Below are 18233 nucleotides of genomic sequence, written 5' to 3'. Positions count from 1 at the left end.
ATAACAAATATACGTTTCTGAACGTAGAATTTGTTGCTCTCTCCATTTTTGGATAAAAAATAGGATTTCCATTTGAAATTCCGAAATTAACCTCCAAATGACCCTTAAGTTAAGTCTGGGTTAAAACTAAGATGAAAAAACTTTTGGCCTTGATGTTTTTCAATTGGAGGTCATCCTGAAAAGTTATTTGGGGTGATCGATTAAAATGGGACACCGTGTATAGGATACGAAGGTCCGACTAATTGTGGCGCGATAAAACACTCAATTATCACCCTAGAGAAAAAACAAAGACACCAAATTGTTCGTACAAACACCCCCTACAAGTTTTATAATATACATGTTTTCGATAAGTATTAAGAAAAAAGAAAAACCCGAAAAAACAGATCGAATCTTTGAATTTTTATCAATTTTGTTCGATATCTCAACAACTAACAATAATAGGTGAAAAGTTTATAGAATCTAAATTGCAGGTCGTCGAAAGAGGAAAAAAACAATAAAACAATAATTCTGTATCTCGACGGGGAACCGAGTTATAGCAAAAAACAAAAATTCTCCCCTTTTTCCAAGATGGCGGAAAATGCACATAGGAAATCTTGGTCTCAAATCTCAAGTTAAGCTTTTCTAAGCACCCCCCATAACATATAAAAAATTTCGCTTTCCCGGTTCACTTTCTTTTCTTCGCCTTATTTTTGGACATAATGACTGGAGTAGTAGGCAAGTGTCGAAGTGTCAATCTTAATTTGACTTATCTACTAGCGTAAACTATAAAACTAATGCTAACAAAACTAGCCCTGTATATCTAGTGTAACGCAATTCAAATGGTAGTCAATGTAATTTAACAGCTGCTATAATGTATAAGATTTTACATATATACAATTAAAGTTTCTGATTGTTAGTTTAATATCAACCATAAAAAATAATTTCAATTAATATTTAATTTTAGTTATTTTAGGCGGCTATACCTACTTCTTCTGTTCAAGATCACTTTCTAAAATCTTTATGATGACAATTAGATTTCTCTTGAAGAACATATGTATGGACAATTTATTTTAATGATATTAATTTATGATTAACTGTTCAAAGTAAATTGTTCAATGTCGGTTAATAATATTGTAGGTGCCTTCTTATTTAAACCGTTGAATTTAAAAATATAAAAATATTAATAATAATCTTCTGAGACTATTGTTGTTACATTTCTATTGTGATATCTAGACCCTTTTATAGGAAATAAAGTACCTACTGTACTTTGCGTATATGTCACATATTTACAAAAAAATTAGAGAAAGCTTGGAGCATTAATAAGAATACTTGTATGTTATAAACTGTGAAATAATTATCCTTTTCTTTCTTGTTTCAGGTATAAAATTTGGCGACTTCACTTTTCTGAGAAACGATTGGATTTGATAGATCAAAGATGACAACCGACAACTGGTTTCAAACCTGGCACCCTCCTGCCAATATCATCCCTCAGGAAAATTCGTTGTACGTTGCACCCAACGTAATCAACTTTAATCTTACCCACGATGGACATCATAGTAAGTTGATAATTTCATTTCCACCGTAATACAACAAAGAAATTAGGAAATAAAAAGAAATTAGGATTAGGAAATTTAAAAAAAATCCTGATATACAAGGTGTTAATGAAATAAGTACTTTGAGAGTGTGTAAAACATGTCAAAATTGCAGCCCTTAAGGGAGATACGGCTCTTTGAAAGGGTTACTCAGGAAACAGTTTTTATTACATAACTTCGAAACGTTTTAATATTAAATCACGAAATTTTGGGGTTGTCTTAGTATTTGTATGCTTAATAATCGGTATAATATACAAATCAGAATTTGCTATAGGGACGCAAGAAAAATGCGGGATCATACGACAAATTTTATAATAATATTTTTGTACGCATTTTTTTCTAGTTCCTGAACCGAATATATGAAAATTTATTATATTTTGCATAAAAAAAGATACTCTTGTTAGATTTTAATAGCATGAGCCGTTTTCTAATAAAATCCATTTCAATAATTCATTACTTGCTCAAAAGTTCCTGCTGCAAAATAAATATATCAAATTGTGCCATTAAAAAGTTACTATTTGTGACACTTAACAGAGGTGTCATGTATATATCAATTACTGATTAGATTACCTACTTAAAATTCCAACTTGAGTTTGAATGAGATAGGTGATCCGCGCGGATTCCTCTGTGTCTACCTAAATTCAAATTTCTCGGTTCCTGATTGCTACATTTCGTACACCGATTAACACATCCACACTCCTCAAACTTATGAAAAATATTCAAAACAGTTCTAGCAGTAAAATCCTTCCGAAGTCAGTTGAAAACGTCTGGTAATAAAATTTAATGAGTTTCATAGGCGTTCCTAAAAAAATTTTCTGTTAAAGGGAAAAAGATTATAATAATTTGTATATAATGTGTAGAAAATTTCTATTATATGTTCATTTGGCCAACAACATATTTTAATTATTTATGTTCTCAAACAATTTTATTATATTGGTGGTAAATTTTGTTTTGTTCCGTTTCAAAAGGTCTCCAAAATGCCATGTTGTGATAATATTAGTAAACAAAATATCCCTCTTATTTCTCCCTTTCGCAATTGTAATATAAATGATTGATAGAAGGTGCCTATAATAAATTAAAATTGTCTGATTCACACCAAATTCCGCACTACTGCACTGCATTTCTGGGCAATATATGAACCACTTGTCGCCTGCTGTGATTAATTGCATAGAAGCCCAATACAACTGTGCTCATTTTCCTTTGGCCGCGCTCGCATTCTTCAACTGGTCGTATACATTTCTACCACCTGCACGTTTAGTTCGGCCAGACCTACACAGCGTGTCCCACTAGTGCGGGAAAGTCCAATATCTATGTTAAAATGAGGAATATATGGATTTTTCTTTTTATTGTGTTGCCACATTTCTCAGAATGTACAAATTAAAAATATATTCAACTATACAGGTTCTCCACTTTTCCTGTCCATACACCAACTTTGGTTTTTTAAATGGAAACACACATTTTTTATATTTTTTTTCGGATTCTACATAAAAAATATAGGGGATAATAGTTCTATTCAAATATTCACAGTTTTTGAGATATCTCGATATAAGGTTTTTCTAGTCGATATTGGCTGCTTACATTTTCTGATACTGACAGGTTGTACTAATAGCTACTAAGCCCATTTTTTTATCAGATGTTTAGTAAGGATGACTCTTCCGAATCATGTTCCAAAAACTGGCCCGCGTTATACAGGGTGACCAAAAATTATGTCAAAATTGCCAATTGAAAAATTGAAAAAACTCGAATTTTTTCAATGCAACCCCCTGTATATTTTAATACCATGAGATGCAGAATTAAATTCTCTACAACTTTGCTATACCTAAATTAATTAGTTTTTCATGAAATCTCATTTCTATGAAAAAATGCGAAGTTTACAAACAGCTTTATGTAAAATAACGCAGTAGGCTCCTGTCAATGGATAATCTGGAAAAATCTCGAATTTTTTAAATGCAACCCCCTGTATATTTTCATACCATGAGATGCAGAATTAAATTCTCTATAACTTTGCTATACCTGCTCCTATACCAAAATTCATTAGTTTTTCATGAAATCTCATTTCTAAAGAAGAATTAGTAATAAAAAAAAATAGAATAATTAGTAAAACTCATGATAACTGTTTATTGACAAGTATTTACCAAACCAATAATCCAGATTTACAAAGATATCCTCGTACAAAGTGTTTTGTAAAACTGAAGGAGAGGTTTGAAAAAACAACAAATGCAAATTGAGAAGACAAGAACACCCGCATGCAGTATCCAAAGCAGTAAATTAACATCGTGCATTTCTGACAAAAGTAATAAAGACCTAGTTAAATTAGTAATTAACAGGTAACCGCTCAAAATGTCTGCCATTTTTCTCTAGACATTGAGAAATTCTACGACGAAAATTGCTTGACACATTTCGCAGTATTTCCGGAGTTACGGTCAAAAAAGCATTTCTTATCTTTGCCCGTAAATCTTCTACATCTGTCGGAGGAGTTTCATCGTCTTTTATATAGCCCCATAAAAAAAATCAAGACAAGACAGGTCTGGGGATCGGGGAGGCCATGGATTTGGACCGCCTCTACTTATCCACTTATCTGGATACAAACCATTTAAGTATTCTCTAACCTGAAACAGTTTTTTTATGAATTTACATAACATAATGAGAAAACCAGTGTGGAATGTGCAGGGGCACCATCATGTTGGAACCACTGACTGTTTAAGTCATCCGGAGGAATATGTCCCTGCAATTGGAGCAAGTTGTTTTGTAAAAATTGCAAATACCCATTACCAGTTAAGTTTCCTTCAAGAAAATGTGGTCCAATCCACTGACATATTCTCCGCATATTCCCGCCCAAACGTTGACTTTAAAGCGGTGTTGATGATCGTCTTGTCTTATTATTCTGGGATTATGATAATTATGTCGATTCTCTCGACCAGTATTGCAAAGGATGACTCGTCAGTAAATAACACCTTAGAAAAAAAATTCATCTTGTAGCTTTATAGTTGCCCACTCACAAAACTACTCGCCTCTGAAAATCTTGCTGTATTAAGAATTGGTGATCCTCAGAATGATAGGGGTGGAAGTTGTTTTTCTTTAACGTTCTATTAACCACACTTTTGGAAATACTAATTTCATCACTAATTTCTCTGACACTTGTAGATGGATTTTGGACTGCACATCCCAAAATGCCAATTTGACAATTCTGATTAATGCATGCCTGTATTCCTGTTGTCTTCTCATAATTTGCATTTGCCGTTCTTTCAAACCTCTCCTTCAGTTTTACAAAACACTTTTTATGAGGATATCTTTGTAAATCTGGATTATTAGCTTGGTAAATACGACTTGCCAATAAACAGTTACCCTGAGCTTCTCCTACAGCATACACCATATTTACTAATTTTTCTTCATTTCACAATAATTACTGTCGCTTTTTTATTAAATCTTATGTGAATCGAAAATTTTCCAGATTATCCTTTGACAGGAGCCTACTGCGTTATTTTACATAAAGCTGTTTGTAAACTTCGCATTTTTTCATAGAAATGAGATTTCATGAAAAACTAATTAATTTAGGTATAGCAAAGTTGTAGAGAATTTAATTCTGCATCTCATGGTATTAAAATATACAGGGGGTTGCATTGAAAAAATTCGAGTTTTTTCAATTTTTCAATTGGCAATTTTGACATGATATTTTGGTCACCCTGTATAACGCAGGCCAGTTTGTGTAGCATGATTCGGAAGAGTCATCCTTACTAAACATCTGTTAAAAAAATGGGCTTAGTAGCTATTAGTATAATCTGTCGGTATCAGAAAATGTAAGCAGCCAATATCGACTAGAAAAACCTTTCAAGCGAGATATCTCAAAACCTGTGAATATTTGAATAGAACTATTCTACACAAAGTACCCTTTATTTTTGATGTGGAATCCGAAAAAAAATATAAAAAATGTGTGTTTCCATTTAAAAAATCAAAGTTGGTGTCTGGCCAGGAAAAGTGGAACACCCTGTATAGTTGAATATATTTTTAATTTGTACATTCCGAGAAATGTGACAACACAGAAAAAAGAAAAATCCATATATTCCTCATTTTAACATAGATATTGGGCTTTCCCGCACTAGTGGGACACGCTGTATATGGGTATTGCTAAATAAGTATGGGAACAAGTTTTCCAAATATTTCAATGCCAAGTTGCTGCCCAGCGACCGAGCCTGGTACATACCTTCAAATTATAGGTTCTTCAATTGACTTCGGAAAAACTTTTTTTTTTAACTGGTTTGTCGGGATATGAAAATATAAATCGACCAACGACTTCCTCTGTACTTTCTGCACGACAATACCATTTAATAATATTCATTTTTTGTTCGACACTGTACACCATTTTTATTTTGTAATATTGCGTAAAGGTTTGAGTGGAATAATAATAAAAATAAACAATCAGCAAAGCGCTTGTTTGCTCCGTTAACAAAAAATGCAACGGGGCACGTGCGCTCCCAAAGCCAACTAATTACGAGAGTCCGAGTCGCAGCCTCGATGATATATGTCATGTCCGACCCCTTCCACCCGAAGTTGATAGGAAAGATGTGTGTAATTTACTTAGTCTATGCGAAAAAATTACCTGGATAGACCGGTATATTCATACTGCAATCATGACTTTATGTAGAAATAGACTTGATAGCCTACAAGTCTGTCAGCCACCATAAATGTTTGTAAATAACGTAAATATGATCACAATATTCAAAGTGCATCTCATATTAACCCCTTACAGTACTGTAGAAAAATATATTAATATACCATTCCATTACATTGAAGAAAGAATTTAATTGGGAGAAATAAAAATTGTTAGAGCCTATTAAATCATGTTCCGTAGATTAATTATTTCTTTGGAGTTAATATGGCATTTATGTAAATAAAAATACTAAAATATTTAGTTCTAAAAATAGTTTGAAATCTGAAATTAATTAAATTGTTTTCTGTGCACAATTAAATATTTATTTCTTAAAAAGTTCATTTATGATCAGAATTATTTTTACTACCACTATTGATACATTTCACATTTATTTATTTATTTATTTATTTATTTATTTATTTATTTTTAGTTATTTATTGTTAACAAAGTTCATTTATGATCAGAATTATTTTTACTACCACTATTGATACATTTCACATTTATTTATTTATTTATTTATTTATTTATTTATTTTTAGTTATTTATTTATTGTTAACAAAACTGTTAGGGAAAAATATATATTTTATAGAAATATTTGCATACACCTTAGAAAAAAAAAAGAAAAGTTATGATTAAGACTCGGTTAACTAACGGGACAATTAAATAGAGAGTGTAATTTGAATAAGGCTTTCCAAACCTCATTCGGATAATAAACTATTAATTTCACACCTCACATTATGCATACACAGTAATGGCTGATATTATTCTCCTCTAGATACATGCGCTGTTGACTGTTTGCAATTATGCATTTAATAGTGTAATAATGTTTAGTTAGAAGAATAAATTTATTTTCTAAAAGTAAGTGTTTTTATTTGGAACTACTTCATTCGTTTCAGTCCTTTTTAGTATTAAATTGTTAGTTTGTTACAATAAACATTTTTGTGCATTCCTTGGAGTAGCAAATATGTTCCTTTTTGTAAAAAACAAATATTTAGAAATTAATAAAATCCAATTTTCACAATTACCTATATGTATTAATGACATATTCTCATCTTAACAAAATTTTTTGGAAGTAATTAATGACATATACCTACTAAATATAATATATATATATANTATATATATACTAAATAAATTAGTTACAATTTGATTCAATCCGAATTCATTTACACAATTGAATTAAATAAATAAATATATTCATCTTTTAGACCCGCGATGGTAATTCCGGATTTTGAGACAAGGATAACATTGCACAGACTATAAATTTGACGGTGTCATAATTTTACTTTTTCACAGATCAATGAAAAAAAGTAATTAACTATTAATTTATATTAGAAATTCAGTTATCTAGAACGGAATTTGCAGAACGTTTTATATTACTCCGACATTAACAATTTATTGACAATCAATTTTATTTCTGCGAGTAATGTTATGAAATTGTTAAGATTACAAATATAAAAAGTTTATTGTTTTATTGTTGTGCACAATATAACAGTACCTACATGTATGTAAAACATAACTTTTTCGAATGTTTTACTTACTCTTGCGAAAAGTAAATTGTTTATATATATTTTAATTTGTCATTATGTCAATACCAACAGCTGCTTATCAGGTGCCACTTCGCCGCCATATGCTTTCAAAATATTAAACTGATAATTATTACTTTATCAATATGCGATTAACTAACTAAGTCAGTTAACTGGTGTCAAAAGCACATTTTTAAAGGCAATTTATACACTAGTGCATAAAGTAGATTGTTTGTAATTTGCACTTTTCCGTAGTTAAAAATGTATTGTATGGAACTCTGTCTAAAACTGTTTCTCACTCGTGAAAACGTTACACCACGCTTATTATACATAACTATTACATATCTTCAATTATTATTATGTATTATGAGTGTGAGTAAAAGAATCTACATATTATCTTCTGAATATTTAAAATTGTAGTTTTGACCAAAAAAAAAACATCAAATTGCGGTGAATTATAATTTTCATTGTTATATTTGTTTGTTATTACTTGAACTTATTTTGTATTGTAATAGGTTCAACAATAACATATTTATATTTAAAAACATGTTTGTACATCTCTTATACGCCTGAAGATGGCGTAAAGCAATATCGAAACGTTGACAATGAATGAAGAATTGTGTTTTTTTAATTTATCTTGATCTTTATCTCACCAAAACTATTGATACTGATTAACTGTTATTAACAAAATAGAACTGGATAATAAAGAATTCTACTAGGAAACTTCCTAGCTGAAAATATGTAAACACATTGTTTTTCTAAATTCCTATACATATATGCCACAGATAATGTGATTACTTGAATTTTATTATTATTTCAAAAATAATATATCATGATATAGCCCTTTAAGCAACAATTACCTACTTCTACCAAACATTCTACCAATATGCAGAAGGAGAACATTTTTGTTAATCGTTTATTGCTCGATCATAATAGTTAGTTCAGTCCTAATAAGTGGGAAGAAAAAAAATGCTAGTGAAAATTAAAGCTATTTCCAGTAAGTAAAAAAAAAAAACATATGTTAATGAACAATCAAAATCTAAAATTGATTAAGTCATTTTCTTGTAATTTAAAAACTAGTTCGAAAACGAAACGTATCCAAACATATGTTTACAAGAACTGTTAATTTGTACAGGGTGATTTTTAATCTATACACATAAGTGGAGGAATACATATAAAAATATGAAAAAAATCAAATCAACGTGAGCTATGGTTTTTGTTTTATGTGTAGAATCACTTCAGATATATTTAGTAGATAAATTTGTGTTAGTAAAAGCTACTTTTTTGAAGTAGGCATTTATTTTCAATTTTATTCAGGGTATTTAACTTTGAACGAATATTGCAAGGCATAGTGAGGGAATTACTATGACAATGCTGCGAACATGATTAACAAACATTAATGGGCATTTAATATCATATCTGAATTGATTGAAGGATTTGCGGGTTAGTTGCTATCTTGTCAGGCTTCTTGACCTTTCGAGAATTATGCTTCTTCGGAAGCAACTCTTAAACAGGAGATTAAGTCTTCTAACTAGTATATGCTGTGTGAACCGGTTCATGAATCACTACCAAATTCAAGATAAATCTAAACCCTCATTATTACTGAAATTGTCTCGATTTTTCAGAATTTCTATTGCCTCCCTGTAAATTTTTAGCTATTTGATATCTATCTTATTTTCCACTAGTGTTTATTGAAATAATCAAGAGCTTTATTCAGAATTAAAACCACTAGATGCAAAATAGACGTTGCTATACATAATTTGCAGCTGCGGCTTTTTTTCATGTTCTAGAACATGGCTCAAACAAGGTGTGCTTATTTCGAGATTTATTTCTATATAGAGAGACGTAAAATAATCTTATCCTGAATAACGCTCTTATAAATAAATAAATAAATAAGTTATCTACACACAAACCCTTTTGCATATTATATTGATGACCAATTTTGTTTTTAGGAAACCGATTAAGTCGCCCTGATAATATTCTGCCATACTTGCTATCACTGACTATGGTAAAATCAGACAGAGGGCAGCGGTATAGAGGACCGAAGTATGGAGACAGATTGCCACCGATGGAGAGAACCGGACCATTCTACACTTGGTACCAGTGGAGTGTGATAGACTTCGTTTACCCATCTGACATGGAACGTGAAGAGGCAATCCTCTTTGAAGACTTTATACCAAAGAATAATCTCCCCTTAGGTAGGTAATTGATTCATCTAACTAGATATTTATTAATCCAAGGTGTATCCAAGAACGTTCAGATAATAAATGGTGATTATTTTAAGGGAACAAAAATTCCATTGAACTTCATACGGACAAATCATTAGGACCAAGTAGATTAGGTAAAGTTTTTGTACATTGTCACAGGTATGCATATGCCCCGAAAAATTTTTGAAATAGGTCAATAAAACTTGAATAGATCCCTTAACTAAATGGAGATGAAACTCTACTAAAAACCTAAAAAATTAAAAACTTCAAAGGATGCCACGCCTTTGAGTGCTTTGGCAATTCGTTTTCATCTTGTGAGTCAAAAAAATGTATTAGCTAACTTTTCTATTTAAACAAATAAGTGAGGAAACAGTTTTTTCACTTTGCAGAGAAAACCATCAATTTTAGCGAAAAGTGACTCCCAGACAGCTTGTAGGGAGTAAAATTATCTACAAAATGAGACTTGTTAAATTAAAATCGGTTAATAAACAAAAAAAGTTATTGTAAAAAAAACAAGAAAACTGTCCATTATTTAATTTGTTTATAACTATCGCATTTATTGTTAAAATTTTATAAAACCTATGACAAGTTGAGGGTTTTGTCATACTTTAAAAGTGTGCCAAAAGTGGGCGCTGTAGGTGCAATAGTTTTCGCACAATTCTATTTGTTTATAACAGAGGCTCCAAAAGTTATGAACTTTAAGCCTCTGTACAGGCGTTAATTTTAAAGACGTAATTAAGCGACCTATTAAAAAATATCACCGTTTTTTTTGACATTAACATTTTCAAATTGTGCAAAAACCGTTTGAATAAAATTGTTGCTATTTATGCTACCTCACCGAAAATAATCAATGTCAATGGATAGCTGGCAATAAAATACAAATTTAAAAAAAAAGCACCCTCTACGACCAACAGGAGCTAAGATAAGAATTTTTTTTAAAAATCGTAGCGCAATTGTTTATAAAATATTAAGAAAAATAAAGTTTACGACGTAAACTACGATTTCCCATGAATTGCATTGAAAAATGTGGAAAATTAACGACTCACGAGCCTTTTAAAAAGAAGGTACTCCCTAAATATACTGTTCGGCGGCCGGCGGCGTGGTGGTGGGGGAAACTCGTCCAAGCGAGTCGCGCGCGCGAGAAAAGTTAATTCCAAAGTTCAAATTGATGCGCGCTGTAAATTTTGCAATATATCGGCTTCTATTCATAGTAGAAACATTTTTTTTAACTGGGGTAGCTTTTTTTCTATTTTTATGAGAAATAATAATTTGAAAATAATTTATGAATTTTTACTTTAATTTTACATTTAAATCGTATTTAAATAGCTAAAAAAATATTGAAAAAACAAGTTTACTTTGTCTTAATATGTAAAAAAATAACTTTTTAAACGAACGATAGCTTCATTTCACTTCATTCAACTAGAAGAACCGTAATAGTCGATGCACAACGGACTGTCGGAAATATTATACGATCATAACTTAAGATGGTTTTTACTCGTTGAAAACGGAAACATGATCATTATGAAAATGAATAATTCTGTTAAAAAACAGATGTTATATACAGATTCGGATATTGGTCTTTATATACTACACAAATGGAACATAAAGTCTATGACACATAATAATATATAAGTAATTCATTATAACCTTTATTTCATATATGTACCTGTATTAAGCGCTCTCCAGTTAAACTCATTGAATAATGAGTATGGACGTGAGTGTTTTTTTAAATAAAAATTGCATATTTGTTATAAAAGTTTTACTATGCACTATATACATTATTAAACACTAGATTCAAAACTATTTTCAAATTTCAAATTATATTCATTTATGACGATTTATCATTAAATACTTTAGCTACACCCTCGATATTTAAGCTATGTCTAAAAACTAGACAAATATATTATGTTTTGATGTCACCCGTTCTAAATATAGTAGAGTAATTAAATAAATTTAGTGGAATTTCGCTTTGGAAAATGAATAATAAAGCTTGTATGAATGCTATTATTGTCAACACGGACCATGTAAATACAAGTGTTATTTTAAGTTCTCATTTCAGACTCATTAATTATTCTGATCATTCATAAAACTTACTACTAACGAAATGGTATGTACTCCGAACAACTCTTATAATTAGATTTATTCACATTCATATATTTGTTCGTGGAAAATATGTGCAGATTTCTTTTAGCCAATACTACACTACAACAAATAAGCAGATGATTTTGGATGTGAATGTACCCGTTACAAATGTATCTCGCAGAATCACATTCGCAGACGGTATCAAAATAAATGGCATACTGCCTAAAACGCGCAACCGGCAATCTTTAATTGGTGCCTTTTTTATTTAACCTCACGATTGTTTCAGCCATCTTGTTTCACATCTGATCTCTCACCTTGTTTCCAACAAGAAAGCCGTACAAATTAACTGTATTAACATTTTTGGAAGTAATTTGTTATGTAGTCATCGATAAATTCTCATTATGAGTGTATTTTATACTGTTGTGTAATTATAACACCGAGACATAAAAAGAAAAAAGTGGTATGTACCTTTGATTTCACTCAATAGGCTTCATGTATTTTGACGTGCTTCATCCGAATCTGTAGTCTGTTTAGCCCCAAAATTTTGAGTAATTGCCAAAGAATAGTGAAAAATCGCCGGAAAACCATGCAGGTTACTGAGCGCAAAAAAATCGAAAAAATTTGTTCTGACCTCGGTCAAGTGTGTTTCTTATGTATTTTAATGCTCTGAATTCGAGACTGCGGTCGATTAGCTGTATCTTCCCACATATTTTGCAAAAAAATAGCTGAAAATGGCAAATCATATTAATGAAGGTGAGAAAATTTAGAAAACGGTTTTCTAGAATGGACGAAGTGTTCTCATAAATTTTGTCGAGTCGAATTTAAATCTAAAGTCTGTTGAGCCTCATTACCCAAAAATTTTGCAAAAATCGCAAAATATCGCAAAAAATAGAAATCGTAAATGCCAAAAAATCATAAATGTCATGGATATGAATTACTTTCCAAATAAATTCGACTGACTAGAACCAGGCTTTCTTTGATGTTGCTCTTACACTTTTCTTCTCTTGTAGTGACCTATGCAGCGGGTATCTCGGGTGATAGTAGAATTTTTGTATCAATGGTCTATGACGTTCTTCGACCCTATATGAAACTCCGTTCTCGTTGGCCACTCATTCTGAACGTGATGATTTTTCCTATCCTTGCTGTCCCATAAATAGAAAAAGGAAGGGATATTTTGTGAACCCTGATTGCTGGCCCAGGATCATGGTTGAAAATTTTTGATTACCGCATGCGTTCCATTGATGTTCTGAGTAGTTTATTTTCTCCAACACTATCTCAAATTCTCCTAAGTCGAATTCGAATTTAATAATAGGAAAATAATTCCGAAATTGAAATTTTAATTAATATTTCGTTTAACAATAATTTTCGTGACATTTTCGTAAATTTAAAAAAAAATAAGTATAAAAGATGCATTTTTTCTGGGGTTCAGTGCTATTCTACGAATTCGTAAATATGCCCATTGTTATTTTTTCGTCGAGCTACCCCTGTTTAAAAAAAAAGAAGTTTCTACGATGAATAGAAGCCGAGATATTGCAAAATTTTACAGCGCGCATCAACGTAAACTTTATTTTGCGAAAAATTCAAGTCTTAATGTTTATAAACAATTGCGCTACGCTTTTAAAAAAAATTATTATCTTGGTTCCTGTTGGTCGTAGGGGTACTTTTTTTAAACTGTATTTATTTGCCAGCTATCCATTGCATCTATTTTCGATGAGGTAGCATAAATAGCAACAATTTTATTCAAATTGTTTATAAGCGAAAAACGCACGATTTTTTAATGCACAATTTGAGAATGTTAATGTCAAAAAAACGGTGATATTTTTTAATAGGTAGCTTAATTACATCTTTAAGATTACAATGACGCTTTCAGAATCATGTTTGGTTGAAATTTAACGCCTGTACAGAGGCTTCAAGTTCATAACTTTTGGAGCCTCCGTTATAAACAAATAGAATTGTGCGAAAACTATTGCACCTACAGCGCTCACTTTTGGCACACTTTTAAAGTATGACAAAATCCTCAACTTGTCATAGATTTTATAAAATTTTAATAAATGCGGTAGTTATAAACAAATTAAAAAATGGGCACTCTTCTTGTTTTTTGCAATAACTTTTTTGTTTATTAACCGATTTTAATTTAATAAGTCTCATTTGGTAGATAATTTTACTCCCTATAAGCTGACTGTGAGTAACTTTTCGCTAAAATTGATGGTTTTCCCTGCAAAGTAATAAAAACTATTTTCCTCACTTATTTGTTTAAATAGAAAAGTTAGCTAATAAAAGTTTTTGACTCACGAGATGAAAGATGTCTTGTATTATGTTCTTTTAGACAACTTTATTTGCTTGGCCTAAGACAACAGACGATCTTTTCATTTCAATTTAAAAATGAAATGTTTGAATGAATTTTCAAATTACCTACTTTTTTTGTTCTAAAATATACAGGGTGATTCCTGAGGAATGGAAAGTATTGCAGTAGTAGACTCAGGGGGTTAAAATAAAAAAAATAAACCCATAAATTATAGTCCAACTGTCAACTATTGTTGAAATAATTAAATATTTATTTAGCAAACATTTTAAAGGATGTTCCTGTAAATGTTCGCCAACGGTTATGTTATACTTCCAACATGACGGAGAACCTTTCCATTTTACTTTTACTAAATTTTTTAAACAATTATTTTCCTCAACACGGGATTGGGAGAGATAAGTGCATTGAAGTTGGTGATGGTATTTTTGAAAATGTTCTTTAATTATTATTTACCATTTATGAAATTCCTATTTCTTAGTTTTCCTTGATAAAATAAAAATCAATATTTTATCAATATTTTACTACATTTAATTCAACAATGGTGGGTTTATTTTTCTTATTTTGATCCCCTGAATCTACCCCTGTAATACGGAATCACCTACACTTTGCATCACGAAAAATACATATAAGAATTTTATAATACGTCTGTCTGTTCAGAAAATAATCGAACTTTTTAAATTATTTGATGAATGAGATATTTAACGATATTCGGTTGGCAGCATTTCATTACGATAAGCTCCTCTGTAACTACATGTTCTTGGATTGTTGATATTTCATTTAGTTTTCGTGATATTGTTATTTGAGAGCAACGTGTTTAAGTGTTAGTGAGATTTTTGAAACAATATCAGATTTAGTTTATAAACAATTGAGTTATTTGTATTTAAGATTTTGTTAATAAAGAACTATTTAAACTATAACCATCCGGAACGTCTTCTGGGTAAAATTCGAATGTGAGAATCACTCGAGGATACTTATATTTTTTTATGATTGTAATCGGATGGCCAGCGGGATTCACCTCAGATTGTAGTTTCTGTTTAAATTTTTGACCTTAATGAATTGAAATCATTTCTCGATTGTTTGAATTTCAGAGTTTGCTTTCTCTCTATCTCTACTATTCAAATGTGTACCTGTATAACCAGATACATTTTATACAGGGTGTGGTTTATATAATCTATAAAAATTAAACTACAGCTTCCTGATGATATTTGTAATAGAAACCTCTTATACGAAAAAGTTCTATCTTCGTTTTTTTTTTTGTAAATTAAAGTTCATTTATTCAACGAAAATGAAGGCCGACCCTGTGTTATTTATTAAAAATTTTAGAGATGTTTTTATGCGACCCGAGATGCAACCTAATAATTTAAGTCGATATAATCTAATATGTACAAGTAATACTAAAAGAAGGTTAGGTTACATCGTCAAAAAATTTGTTCAGTCAACTGAATTTGTATTTGTAATGAATTCATTAATCACTTAATTATTAAATATTAAGCATCGTCCATCGACTATCAATGTTAAAAAGTGAAAGATTCAAGACAAAAGTTTTTATTTTGTAATTCCACGATAGTGACGGTGTAATTTTATAAAGAATTAAAAAATAGGAATAGCGTGCCGATTACATTAAATATGAGATTCTCATTTCTTACTTTGCTTAATTTTTTAGTGTGTGCACAAACTAGTTTTACAATGAACCCAGAAAACAATGCATTTACTATTTTCGAACGTATCGATATGGTGTTAGTGTATGGTGCAGACGGAGAAAATGCGCTCGCGGCGACTAGGTTGTACCGGGAACGATGGCCACAACGACACCCCCCCATGTGCAAATAAATCCTACAGTGCGTTCAGCGGCTGTGAGATACGGGAAGTGTTATTCCTCAAGGAGAAGGACCTGGTCAGCAAGTGAACCTTAATGTTGAAGATGCGGTGTTGGAAAATCTTGACGAAGACCCCCACAATTGGGAACCTCATCTCGTACCATACATCGCATCTTGGCGCCAGCTGTTGCACCCCTATCATCTGCAACCAGTTCAACAGATTTTACCCCCGGATTGTGATCAATGACTAATGCGTTTTTGCAGATGATTTTTACGACAATGTGCCAATCAAGTAGACTTTCCTGCTTATGTTTGTGTAACAGATGAGGCGACATTTATCCGTGATGAAGTGAATTTCTATAATATGCACATATGGTCCGATGAAAATCCTCAAGCGATTAGGGAAACTCATTTTCAACATCTGTTCTCGGTAAATGTTTGAGCTGGCGTAATAGGCGATGTATTTGTGGCTCCCTATTTCTTTGAAGGACGACTAAATGAACCAACATATGCTAACTCTTTGGAGAACCAGTTGCCTGAATTATTGGACGATGTGGCATTACAAGTTCGGGCACACATGTTTCATCTTCAAGATGGAGCTCCTCCACACAGTACTCGAAAAGTAACGACACTTTGAATGAAATGTTTCTCAGCGATGGATTGGACGTTTTGGTCCTGTGACGTGACCATCTCGGTCACCCGATCTAACTCCAATAGACTTTTATCTTTGGAGTCACTTGAAGTCACTGGTTTACAATACTCCAATTGCTACGGTGGAAGAATTGCGAAACCGTATACTTGAAGCTGCTGACAGAATTAGAGGAATACCTGGAATTTGGGAAAATATTCGCTAAAATTGGGTGCGTCGGTGCCATGCCTGTATCCGCGCTAATGGGGATCAATTTCAACATTTTCTCTAGAAATGGTAAGTTTTATTTCATTTTGATCCATATTTTAATATTTGTTTAGTGCACGTAGTTGGCAATTACAGATGCTTACGGATGTGATTTTGTTTGCTCACTCTTGCAGTAACAACAATTCATTTAAGATAGTAATTACTATTAATTATTATAATAAAAAAATATTATAATAAAAAAATATCAGTTTTTTTTAAATATCTATTTTCTTAGTTTAGAAAAATTCCCCAAAACTTGATAAGTATCCTTCTATATTTTGATCCATAATTGAACATTAATTTACGAAAAAAAACCGCAAAAATAGAACTTTTTCGTATAAAACTTTTCTATTACAAATATCGTTAGGAAGCTGTAGTTTAATTTTCATAGATTATACACGCCACAATCTGTATAAGCACGAGCCAGTGGCCCAAAACAAAAACAATATTTTGATTCTCTTATCCTTTATTCAAAAAATAAAATATATTATCCGGTAGTTATAAGAACTTTTATTTGTATATCAGACATCAAAGGTAACAATAAACTGGTTAAGATATTGAAAACAACAATCCAATTCTAGGATTTTTAGAAACTTTCAACTTCGCTTCTAATTTCTAATATCTAATCTAATTCAGCTGTACCAATGTTAGTTACATTGTACCGTACAATGCTGAAACTTATTTTTATTCTAAATATTTAAAATGTAGATGATTGTTGTAGCAATTGCATTAGTCTGGCATATAATACAACTTTTTAAAAGTATATTTTATTATTTGTTATCACAATGGAATTGTATTCGGAAAAAAAGATGGTCATAAATTTGCCGAATAAATTGGTCAATCTATTTTTTTGCAATGATTTATTGAATTAAAATGTATTAAATGTAAAACTGCTACTGCCATTTATTATCTGCATGTGTAACTTTCCCTTATCCAACGCACACAACATTTGAATATTTCTGTAATAATTACTTTATACTACTACACGTCAGAATGGGGAAGTATTACATTTAGTAAGAATCCTTAATACGGAAACGTCATTGAGAGATCAATCATGCGATATCGGTCGCGTTTCATTCTTTAGAACTTGTCTTGAAATGTTTAACTTAGATATAAATACCCAGTGACCCATAAAATAGAACGTGCCAACCTAGTAAGCATCTGTCACTTTTCGGATTAAGTTGC

At 31.3% G+C, this 18233-nt stretch overlaps 1 protein-coding gene across 1 annotated transcript in view; it reads left to right on the top strand.

The window, feature by feature from the left end:
* The window catches only part of LOC108910578 (protein yellow-like), a 79677-nt gene that overhangs the window by 10270 nt on the left and 51174 nt on the right, over positions 1-18233 (top strand). Inside the window, exons 2-3 of the mRNA XM_018715226.1 lie at positions 1358-1535; positions 9698-9943. Coding sequence (XP_018570742.1) covers positions 1415-1535; positions 9698-9943 — 367 coding nt within the window. The 5' untranslated portion in view covers positions 1358-1414. The remainder of the gene's footprint in view (positions 1-1357; positions 1536-9697; positions 9944-18233) is intronic.

The sequence above is a fragment of the Anoplophora glabripennis genome, unplaced genomic scaffold, assembly GCF_000390285.2.
Source record: "Anoplophora glabripennis isolate ALB-LARVAE unplaced genomic scaffold, Agla_2.0 scaffold152, whole genome shotgun sequence".
Taxonomy (NCBI): domain Eukaryota; kingdom Metazoa; phylum Arthropoda; class Insecta; order Coleoptera; family Cerambycidae; genus Anoplophora; species Anoplophora glabripennis.
This window is presented reverse-complemented; position numbering and strand designations above follow the sequence as displayed.